This window comes from Pelophylax lessonae (assembly GCF_965119305.1).
Source record: "Pelophylax lessonae genome assembly, chromosome: 3".
NCBI lineage: Eukaryota > Metazoa > Chordata > Amphibia > Anura > Ranidae > Pelophylax > Pelophylax lessonae.
Genome location: NC_138770.1, coordinates 12927564 through 12939631, shown reverse-complemented (window position 1 = coordinate 12939631; position 12068 = coordinate 12927564). Strand labels below are relative to the sequence as shown.

The 12068-nt window shown below is 46.0% G+C and overlaps 1 protein-coding gene across 1 annotated transcript in view; it reads right to left on the bottom strand.

The window, feature by feature from the left end:
* The window catches only part of LOC309550224 (uncharacterized protein), a gene marked incomplete at its 5' end in the record, with an annotated part of 831917 nt that overhangs the window by 804506 nt on the left and 15343 nt on the right, over positions 1-12068 (bottom strand). Inside the window, one exon of the mRNA XM_082250635.1 lies at positions 10337-11167. Coding sequence (XP_082106761.1) covers positions 10417-11167 — 751 coding nt within the window. The 3' untranslated portion in view covers positions 10337-10416. The remainder of the gene's footprint in view (positions 1-10336; positions 11168-12068) is intronic.

Below are 12068 nucleotides of genomic sequence, written 5' to 3'. Positions count from 1 at the left end.
CATATCCCCCCCCCTTATGTATTTATACATGGTGATCATATCCCCCCCTTATGTATTTATACATGTTGATCATATCCCCCCTTATGTATTTATACATGGAGATCATATCCCCTTAATCTTCTCTTCCCAAGAGAGAATACATTCAGTTTCTCTAATCTTTCCTCATTGCGGAGCTCCTCCATGCCTCTTATTAGTTTGGTTGCCCTTCTCCAGTTCCCCTATATCCTTTTTAAGAACTGGAGCCCAAAACTGAACTGCATATTCCATATGAGGTCTTACTAATGATTTGTACAGATGATATCGCTCTTTCTGGGGTACATAACACTCCATAACACCCAGATCCTTCTCCGTTATGGATTTCCGCAGTTCCTTCTCCATTATGGATTCCCCCAGTTCCTTCTCCGTTATGGATTCCCCCAGATCCTTCTCCGCTATGGATTCCCCCAGATCCATCTCCGCTATGGATTCCCCCAGATCCATCTCCGCTATGAATTCCCCTAGATCCTTCTCCAATATGGATTCCCCCAGTTCTTCTCCCCCTAGTATGTATGATGCATGCATATTCTTACCCCCCAAGAGCATAACTTTACATTTATCAACATCAAACCTCATTTGCCACATAGTTGCCCAATGAAACAGTGCATTGAGGTCAGCTTGTAAGTTGGAGACATCCTTTAAGGAAATTATTCCACTGCAAAGCTTGGTGTCATCTGCAAAGACTGAAATGGTACTTTTAATCCCAGACCCTATATAATTTATAAAGATATTAAAAAGTAAGGGTCCCAACACTGAACCTTGGGGTACACCACTGATAACCTTCCACCATTCAGAGTAAGAATCATTAACCACTACTCTCTGAATTCTATCTTTTAGCCATTTTTCTATCCATTTACAAACCGATCTTTCCAAGCCAGTAGACTTTACCTTACATTGTGTCAAACGCTTTTGCAAAACCCAACTATACCACGTCCACAGCCCCCTCTCTGTCCAAGTATACCACGTCCACCCCTCTGTCCAAGTATACCATGTCCACAGCCCCCTCTCTGTCCAAGTATACCAACGTCCACCCCTCTGTCCAAGTATACCACGTCCACAGCCCCCCCTCTGTCCAAGTATACCAGGTCCACAGCCCCCCCTCTGTCCAAGTATACCACGTCCTCAGCCACCCCTCTGTCCATGTATACAACATCCACCCCTCTGTCCAAGTATACCACGTCCACAGCCACCCCTCTGTCCAAGTATACCACGTCCACAGCCCTCCCTCTGTCCAAGTATACCACGTCCACAGCCCTCCCTCTGTCCAAGTATACCACGTCCACAGCCATCCCTCTGTCCAAGTATACCACGTCCACAGCCACCCCTCTGTCCAAGTATATCACGTCCACAGCCACCCCTCTTATTAGTTTGGTTGCCCTTCTCTGCACTTTCTCCAGTTCCCCTATATCCTTTTTAAGAACTGGAGCCCAAAACTGAACTGCATATTCCATATGAGGTCTTACTAATGATTTGTACAGATGATATCGCTCTTTCTGGGGTACATAACACTCCATAACACCCAGATCCTTCTCCGTTATGGATTTCCGCAGTTCCTTCTCCGTTATGGATTCCCCCAGTTCCTCTCCGTTATGGATTCCCCCAGATCCTTCTCCGCTATGGATTCCCCCAGATCCATCTCCGCTATGGATTCCCCCAGATCCATCTCCGCTATGAATTCCCCTAGATCCTTCTCCAATATGGATTCCCCCAGTTCTTCTCCCCCTAGTATGTATGATGCATGCATATTCTTACCCCCCAAGAGCATAACTTTACATTTATCAACATCAAACCTCATTTGCCACATAGTTGCCCAATGAAACAGTGCATTGAGGTCAGCTTGTAAGTTGGAGACATCCTTTAAGGAAATTATTCCACTGCAAAGCTTGGTGTCATCTGCAAAGACTGAAATGGTACTTTTAATCCCAGACCCTATATAATTTATAAAGATATTAAAAAGTAAGGGTCCCAACACTGAACCTTGGGGTACACCACTGATAACCTTACACCATTCAGAGTAAGAATCATTAACCACTACTCTCTGAATTCTATCTTTTAGCCATTTTTCTATCCATTTACAAACCGATCTTTCCAAGCCAGTAGACTTTACCTTACATTGTGTCAAACGCTTTTGCAAAACCCAACTATACCACGTCCACAGCCCCCTCTCTGTCCAAGTATACCACGTCCACCCCTCTGTCCAAGTATACCACGTCCACAGCCCCCTCTCTGTCCAAGTATACCAACGTCCACCCCTCTGTCCAAGTATACCACGTCCACAGCCCCCCCTCTGTCCAAGTATACCAGGTCCACAGCCCCCCCTCTGTCCAAGTATACCACGTCCACAGCCACCCCTCTGTCCATGTATACAACATCCACCCCTCTGTCCAAGTATACCACGTCCACAGCCACCCCTCTGTCCAAGTATACCACGTCCACAGCCCTCCCTCTGTCCAAGTATACCACGTCCACAGCCCTCCCTCTGTCCAAGTATACCACGTCCACAGCCACCCCTCTGTCCAAGTATACCACGTCCACAGCCACCCCTCTGTCCAAGTATACCACGTCCACAGCCACCCCTCTCATTAGTTTGGTTGCCCTTCTCTGCACTTTCTCCAGTTCCCCTATATCCTTTTTAAGAACTGGAGCCCAAAACTGAACTGCATATTCCATATGAGGTCTTACTAATGATTTGTACAGATGATATCGCTCTTTCTGGGGTACATAACACTCCATAACACCCAGATCCTTCTCCGTTATGGATTTCCGCAGTTCCTTCTCCGTTATGGATTCCCCCAGTTCCTTCTCCGTTATGGATTCCCCCAGATCCTTCTCCCCTATGGATTCCCCCAGATCCATCTCCGCTATGGATTCCCCCAGATCCATCTCCGCTATGAATTCCCCTAGATCCTTCTCCAATATGGATTCCCCCAGTTCTTCTCCCCCTAGTATGTATGATGCATGCATATTCTTACCCCCCAAGAGCATAACTTTACATTTATCAACATCAAACCTCATTTGCCACATAGTTGCCCAATGAAACAGTGCATTGAGGTCAGCTTGTAAGTTGGAGACATCCTTTAAGGAAATTATTCCACTGCAAAGCTTGGTGTCATCTGCAAAGACTGAAATGGTACTTTTAATCCCAGACCCTATATAATTTATAAAGATATTAAAAAGTAAGGGTCCCAACACTGAACCTTGGGGTACACCACTGATAACCTTACACCATTCAGAGTAAGAATCATTAACCACTACTCTCTGAATTCTATCTTTTAGCCATTTTTCTATCCATTTACAAACCGATCTTTCCAAGCCAGTAGACTTTACCTTACATTGTGTCAAACGCTTTTGCAAAACCCAACTATACCACGTCCACAGCCCCCTCTCTGTCCAAGTATACCACGTCCACCCCTCTGTCCAAGTATACCATGTCCACAGCCCCCTCTCTGTCCAAGTATACCAACGTCCACCCCTCTGTCCAAGTATACCACGTCCACAGCCCCCCCTCTGTCCAAGTATACCAGGTCCACAGCCCCCCCTCTGTCCAAGTATACCACGTCCTCAGCCACCCCTCTGTCCATGTATACAACATCCTTCCCTCTGTCCAAGTATACCACGTCCACAGCCACCCCTCTGTCCAAGTATACCACGTCCACAGCCCTCCCTCTGTCCAAGTATACCACGTCCACAGCCCTCCCTCTGTCCAAGTATACCACGTCCACAGCCATCCCTCTGTCCAAGTATACCACGTCCACAGCCACCCCTCTGTCCAAGTATATCACGTCCACAGCCACCCCTCTTATTAGTTTGGTTGCCCTTCTCTGCACTTTCTCCAGTTCCCCTATATCCTTTTTAAGAACTGGAGCCCAAAACTGAACTGCATATTCCATATGAGGTCTTACTAATGATTTGTACAGATGATATCGCTCTTTCTGGGGTACATAACACTCCATAACACCCAGATCCTTCTCCGTTATGGATTTCCGCAGTTCCTTCTCCGTTATGGATTCCCCCAGTTCCTCTCCGTTATGGATTCCCCCAGATCCTTCTCCGCTATGGATTCCCCCAGATCCATCTCCGCTATGGATTCCCCCAGATCCATCTCCGCTATGAATTCCCCTAGATCCTTCTCCAATATGGATTCCCCCAGTTCTTCTCCCCCTAGTATGTATGATGCATGCATATTCTTACCCCCCAAGAGCATAACTTTACATTTATCAACATCAAACCTCATTTGCCACATAGTTGCCCAATGAAACAGTGCATTGAGGTCAGCTTGTAAGTTGGAGACATCCTTTAAGGAAATTATTCCACTGCAAAGCTTGGTGTCATCTGCAAAGACTGAAATGGTACTTTTAATCCCAGACCCTATATAATTTATAAAGATATTAAAAAGTAAGGGTCCCAACACTGAACCTTGGGGTACACCACTGATAACCTTACACCATTCAGAGTAAGAATCATTAACCACTACTCTCTGAATTCTATCTTTTAGCCATTTTTCTATCCATTTACAAACCGATCTTTCCAAGCCAGTAGACTTTACCTTACATTGTGTCAAACGCTTTTGCAAAACCCAACTATACCACGTCCACAGCCCCCTCTCTGTCCAAGTATACCACGTCCACCCCTCTGTCCAAGTATACCACGTCCACAGCCCCCTCTCTGTCCAAGTATACCAACGTCCACCCCTCTGTCCAAGTATACCACGTCCACAGCCCCCCCTCTGTCCAAGTATACCAGGTCCACAGCCCCCCCTCTGTCCAAGTATACCACGTCCACAGCCACCCCTCTGTCCATGTATACAACATCCACCCCTCTGTCCAAGTATACCACGTCCACAGCCACCCCTCTGTCCAAGTATACCACGTCCACAGCCCTCCCTCTGTCCAAGTATACCACGTCCACAGCCCTCCCTCTGTCCAAGTATACCACGTCCACAGCCACCCCTCTGTCCAAGTATACCACGTCCACAGCCACCCCTCTGTCCAAGTATACCACGTCCACAGCCACCCCTCTCATTAGTTTGGTTGCCCTTCTCTGCACTTTCTCCAGTTCCCCTATATCCTTTTTAAGAACTGGAGCCCAAAACTGAACTGCATATTCCATATGAGGTCTTACTAATGATTTGTACAGATGATATCGCTCTTTCTGGGGTACATAACACTCCATAACACCCAGATCCTTCTCCGTTATGGATTTCCGCAGTTCCTTCTCCGTTATGGATTCCCCCAGTTCCTTCTCCGTTATGGATTCCCCCAGATCCTTCTCCCCTATGGATTCCCCCAGATCCATCTCCGCTATGGATTCCCCCAGATCCATCTCCGCTATGAATTCCCCTAGATCCTTCTCCAATATGGATTCCCCCAGTTCTTCTCCCCCTAGTATGTATGATGCATGCATATTCTTACCCCCCAAGAGCATAACTTTACATTTATCAACATCAAACCTCATTTGCCACATAGTTGCCCAATGAAACAGTGCATTGAGGTCAGCTTGTAAGTTGGAGACATCCTTTAAGGAAATTATTCCACTGCAAAGCTTGGTGTCATCTGCAAAGACTGAAATGGTACTTTTAATCCCAGACCCTATATAATTTATAAAGATATTAAAAAGTAAGGGTCCCAACACTGAACCTTGGGGTACACCACTGATAACCTTACACCATTCAGAGTAAGAATCATTAACCACTACTCTCTGAATTCTATCTTTTAGCCAATTTTCTATCCATTTACAAACCGATCTTTCCAAGCCAGTAGACTTTACCTTACATTGTGTCAAACGCTTTTGCAAAACCCAACTATACCACGTCCACAGCCCCCTCTCTGTCCAAGTATACCACGTCCACCCCTCTGTCCAAGTATGCCATGTCCACAGCCCCCTCTCTGTCCAAGTATACCAACGTCCACCCCTCTGTCCAAGTATACCACGTCCACAGCCCCCCCTCTGTCCAAGTATACCAGGTCCACAGCCCCCCCTCTGTCCAAGTATACCACGTCCTCAGCCACCCCTCTGTCCATGTATACAACATCCACCCCTCTGTCCAAGTATACCACGTCCACAGCCACCCCTCTGTCCAAGTATACCACGTCCACAGCCCTCCCTCTGTCCAAGTATACCACGTCCACAGCCCTCCCTCTGTCCAAGTATACCACGTCCACAGCCATCCCTCTGTCCAAGTATACCACGTCCACAGCCACCCCTCTGTCCAAGTATATCACGTCCACAGCCACCCCTCTTATTAGTTTGGTTGCCCTTCTCTGCACTTTCTCCAGTTCCCCTATATCCTTTTTAAGAACTGGAGCCCAAAACTGAACTGCATATTCCATATGAGGTCTTACTAATGATTTGTACAGATGATATCGCTCTTTCTGGGGTACATAACACTCCATAACACCCAGATCCTTCTCCGTTATGGATTTCCGCAGTTCCTTCTCCATTATGGATTCCCCCAGTTCCTCTCCGTTATGGATTCCCCCAGATCCTTCTCCGCTATGGATTCCCCCAGATCCATCTCCGCTATGGATTCCCCCAGATCCATCTCCGCTATGAATTCCCCTAGATCCTTCTCCAATATGGATTCCCCCAGTTCTTCTCCCCCTAGTATGTATGATGCATGCATATTCTTACCCCCCAAGAGCATAACTTTACATTTATCAACATCAAACCTCATTTGCCACATAGTTGCCCAATGAAACAGTGCATTGAGGTCAGCTTGTAAGTTGGAGACATCCTTTAAGGAAATTATTCCACTGCAAAGCTTGGTGTCATCTGCAAAGACTGAAATGGTACTTTTAATCCCAGCCCGATATCATTTATAAAGATATTAAAAAGTAAGGGTCCCAACACTGAACCTTGGGGTACACCACTGATAACCTTACACCATTCAGAGTAAGAATCATTAACCACTACTCTCTGAATTCTATATTTTAGCCAATTTTCTATCCATTTACAAACCGATCTTTCCAAGCCAGTAGACTTACATTGTGTCAAACGCGTTTGCAAAACCCAACTATACCACGTCCACAGCCCCCTCTCTGTCCAAGTATACCACGTCCACCCCTCTGTCCAAGTATACCACGTCCACAGCCCCCTCTCTGTCCAAGTATACCAACGTCCACCCCTCTGTCCAAGTATACCACGTCCACAGCCCCCCCTCTGTCCAAGTATACCACGTCCACAGCCACCCCTCTGTCCATGTATACAACATCCACCCCTCTGTCCAAGTATACCACGTCCACAGCCACCCCTCTGTCCAAGTATACCACGTCCACAGCCCTCCCTCTGTCCAAGTATACCACGTCCACAGCCCTCCCTCTGTCCAAGTATACCACGTCCACAGCCACCCCTCTGTCCAAGTATACCACGTCCACAGCCACCCTTCTGTCCAAGTATACCACGTCCACAGCCACCCCTCTGTCCACATATACTACGTCCACAGCCACCTCTCTGTCCAAGGTTTTACTTACAGTGCCTTGGAAAAGTATTCGGCCCCCTTGAACTTTTCAACCTTTTGCCACATTTCAGGCTTCAAACATAAAGATATAAAACTGTAATTTTTTTGTGAAGAATCAACAAGTGGGACACAATCATGAAGAGGAACAAAATTTATTGGATATTTCAAAATTTTAACAAATAAAAACTGAAAAATTGGGCGGGCGTGCAAAATTATTCAGCCCCCTTAAGTTAATACTTTGTAGCGCCACCTTTTGCTGCGGGTTGCTTGGGGTATGTCTCTTATCAGTTTTGCAGATCGAGAGACTGAAATTTTTGCCCATTCCTCCTTGCAAAACAGCTCGAGCTCAGTGAGATTGGATGGAGAGCATTTGTGAACAGCAGTTTTCAGTTCTTTCCACAGATTCTCGATTGGATTCAGGTCTGGACTTTGACTTGGCCATTCTAACACCTGGATATGTTTATTTGTAAACCATTCCATTGTAGATTTTGCTTTATGTTTTGGATCATTGTCTTGTTGGAAGACAAATCTCCGTCCCAGTCTCAGGTCTTTTGCAGACTCCATCAGGTTTTCTTCCAGAATGGTCCTGTATTTGGCTCCATCCACCTTCCCATCAATTTTAACCATCTTCCCTGTCCCTGCTGAAGAAAAGCAGGCCCAAACCATGATGCTGCCACCACCATGTTTGACAGTGGGGATGGTGTGTTCAGGGTGATGAGCTGTGTTGCTTTTACGCCAAACATAACATTTTGTATTGTTGCCAAAAAGTTTGATTTTGGTTTCATCTGAGCAGAGCACCTTCTTCCACATGTTTGGTGTCTCCCAGGTGGCTTGTGGAAAACTTTAAACAACACTTTTTATGGATATCTTTAAGAAATGGCTTTCTTCTTCCCACTCTTCCATAAAGGCCAGATTTGTGCAGTATACGACTGATGTTGTCCTATGGACAGAGTCTCCCACCTCAGCTGTAGATCTCTGCAGTTCATCCAGAGTGATCATGGGCCTCTTGGCTGCATCTCTGATCAGTCTTCTCCTTGTATGAGCTGAAAGTTTAGAGGGACGGCCAGGTCTTCGTAGATTTGCAGTGGTCTGATACTGCTTCCATTTCAATATTATCGCTTGCACAGTGCTCCTTGGGATGTTTAAAGCTTGGGAAATCTTTGTATCCAAATCCGGCTTTAAACTTCTCCACAACAGTATCTCGGACCTGCCTGGTGTGTTCCTTGTTCTTCATGATACTCTCTGCGCTTTAAACAGACCTCTGAGACTATCACAGTGCAGGTGCATTTATACGGAGACTTGATTACACACAGGTGGATTCTATTTATCATCATTAGTCATTTAGGTCAACATTGGATCATTCAGAGATCCTCACTGAACTTCTGGAGAGAGTTTGCTGCACTGAAAGTAAAGGGGCTGAATAATTTTGCACGCCCAATTTTTCAGTTTTTTATTTGTTAACAAAGTTTGAAATATCCAATACATTTCTTTCCACTTCATGATTGTGTCCCACTTGTTGTTGATTCTTCACAAAAAATTACAGTTTTATATCTTTATGTTTGAAGCCTGAAATGTGGCAAAAGGTTGCAAAGTTCAAGGGGGCCGAATACTTTCGCAAGGCACTGTACCTCCTCATAAAAAGAAATCAGGTTTGTCTGACAACTTCTGTCTTTCATGAATTCATGCTGTCGGTTACTTATGTTTTTCCAGCAAGAACTCATCTATGTGGTCTTTTATTAAACTCTCCAGTATCTTCCCAACTATAGACGTTAAACTAACAGGTCTATAGTTACTCGGCAAAGACTTTGATCCCTTTTTAAATATAGGCACCACATTGGCCCTACGCCAAACCAGTGGTACTATTCCAGTCCTTAACGAGTTCCCTAAAAATTAGAAACAAAGGCTTAGAAATGACAGCGCTCAATTCTTTTAGGATGCGTGGTTGGATGCCATCTGGTCCAGGCGCTTTATCCACCCTTATTCTGTCTAAATATTTCTGGACCATATCACGTTTGAGCCATTGTGGATCATTTGGGGCTGTGTCAATACCATCCTCATTATGGTCATGAGCTCCCCCATGCTCCTTTATGTCTGTTTTTTGTAAAAAAAAATATGCCCATTACTACCTGATTTCAGAGCGCCGTTCAGCGCTCACGTGACTCCTCGCTGCTGCCCTCCTCTGCCGGCTGACATCTTGGCTCTCACCTCCCTTCCCCGGCTGACAGCTCTTACCAGTGCCCACCCCCCTCCTCCTGCTGCTAAAATAATTGTAGAACATACACACAATCCCCTCTGTTAGAAGGCGTTCTATACTGCAGTGTCTGTTCCTTGTAAAAAATATGCCCATTACTACTGGATTTCAGAGCGTCGCTTGGCACTCAGGGGACTTCTCGCTGATACCCTCCCCCCTCCCCGGCTGAAGACTCGGCTCTCTCCTCCCAAGTGACAACAGCGGGAGATTCTCAGCCCCTCCCACTGTAGCTGTCAGATCGGGAGAGGGAGCAGTGAGGAGTCACGTGAGCGCCGGGCGGCGCTGTGAAATGAAGTACAAATGGGCATCTTTTTATTACAAAGAACATAGACTGCAGCATAGGACACTTTATAACAGAGGGGATTGTGTGTAGTTTACAAAGTGGCTGAACAACCACTTTACATGTCATGCCTGGTCAAACAGGTGCCAAATTCCAGCAACTATTGTTTATTTCTCATAATAGACCAGTCTCTATACCGCAAAAATTTACTCAGCCAAAGAAAAGGTATTTTTTTTATTTGCTTTAATTTGCTTCTTCCCCACATGAGAGCTGTGATGCCCAGCAAAATTCATACAGAAGACATTTCCCACACTTAAGGCACTAATACACCTCAAGGGTTGTGTGGGACCCCTGATGTACAGAAAGACAGGACTTCAGTCAGGAAAAATTCCCTCACTCAGGACAGGAAAACGGCTTCTCCCCCGTGTGAGATCTCTGATGTCTGTAAAGATTGGACTTCTGTGAAAAACATTTCCCACACTCAAGACAGGAATATGGCTTCTCCCCCGTGTGAGATCTCTGATGTGTAAGAAGTTCTGATTTTTGTACAAAACATTTCCCGCACTCAGGACAGGAATACGGTTTCTCGCCTGTGTGCAATCTCTGATGATTATTAAGGCTGGACTTATTTGAAAAACATTTCCCGCACTCAGGACATAAATATGGCTTTTCCCCCGTGTGAGATATTTGATGTTTGCTAAGATGGGACTTCAATGCAAAACATTTCCCGCACTCAAGACAGAAGAATGGCCTCTCTCCTGTGTGATACCTCTGATGTGTGACAAGTCCTGATTTTATTGCAAAACATTTCCCACATTCAGAACAGGAATACGGTTTTTCACCTGTGTGCAATCTCTGATGTTGATATAGATTGGACTTCCCTGAAAAACATTTCCCGCACTCATGACAGGAATATGGATTTTCACCTGTATGTGATATCTGATGTTTGACAAGTTGTAATTTTTGTAGAAAACATTTCCCACACTCAGGACAAGAATACGGCTTCTCACTCGCATGCAATCTTTGATGTCTATAAAGATTGAACTTTCTGGAAAAACATTTCCCACACTCAGAACAAGAATACGGCTTTTCTCCTGTCTTTTTTTTCTCTGTGAGATCTCCGATGTAGGGAAAGATGGTACTTCTTTAAAAAAGATTTCCCGCACTCAGGACATGAATGTGACTTCTCTCCTGTGTGAGATTTTTTATGCTCATTAAGATTGAATTCAAAATGGAAACACTTCCCACACTCAGTACAGGAGAACCTCTTATCTGTTGCAAGGACGGCACTGTCCCTCACAGTCTGAGGTTCCTCAGGATAAGAGGAATACGATGGTCCCGCACCGTCCCTCACAGTCTGAGGTTCCTCAGGATAAGAGGAATACGATGGTCCCGCACTGTCCCTCACAGTCTGAGGTTCCTCAGGATAGGAGGAATACGATGGTCCGGCACCGTCCCTCACAGTCTGAGGTTCCTCAGGATAAGAGGAATACGATGGTCCGGCACTGTCCCTCACAGTCTGAGGTTCCTCAGGATAAGAGGAATACGATGGTCCGGCACTGTCCCTCACAGTCTGAGGTTCCTCAGGATAAGAGGAATACGATGGTCCGGCACCGTCCCTCACAGTCTGAGGTTCCTCAGGATAAGGGGAATACGATGGTCCGGCACTGTCCCTCACAGTCTGAGGTTCCTCAGGATAAGAGGAATACGATGGTCCGGCACCGTCCCTCACAGTCTGAGGTTCCTCAGGATAAGAGGAATACGATGGTCCGGCACTGTCCCTCACAGTCTGAGGTTCCTCAGGATAAGAGGAATACGATGGTCCGGCACCGTCCCTCACAGTCTGAGGTTCCTCAGGATAAGGGGAATACGATGGTCCGGCACTGTCCCTCACAGTCTGAGGTTCCTCAGGATAAGAGGAATACGATGGTCCATCTACACTGTGTGGTGCCGGATGGACATTTGAGGTAGTCGGGTTTTCTCCTGGACTATACTGTGTGATGTCCTCATCTTCGACTTTACAGTCTGGAGACAAAGTGAGACAA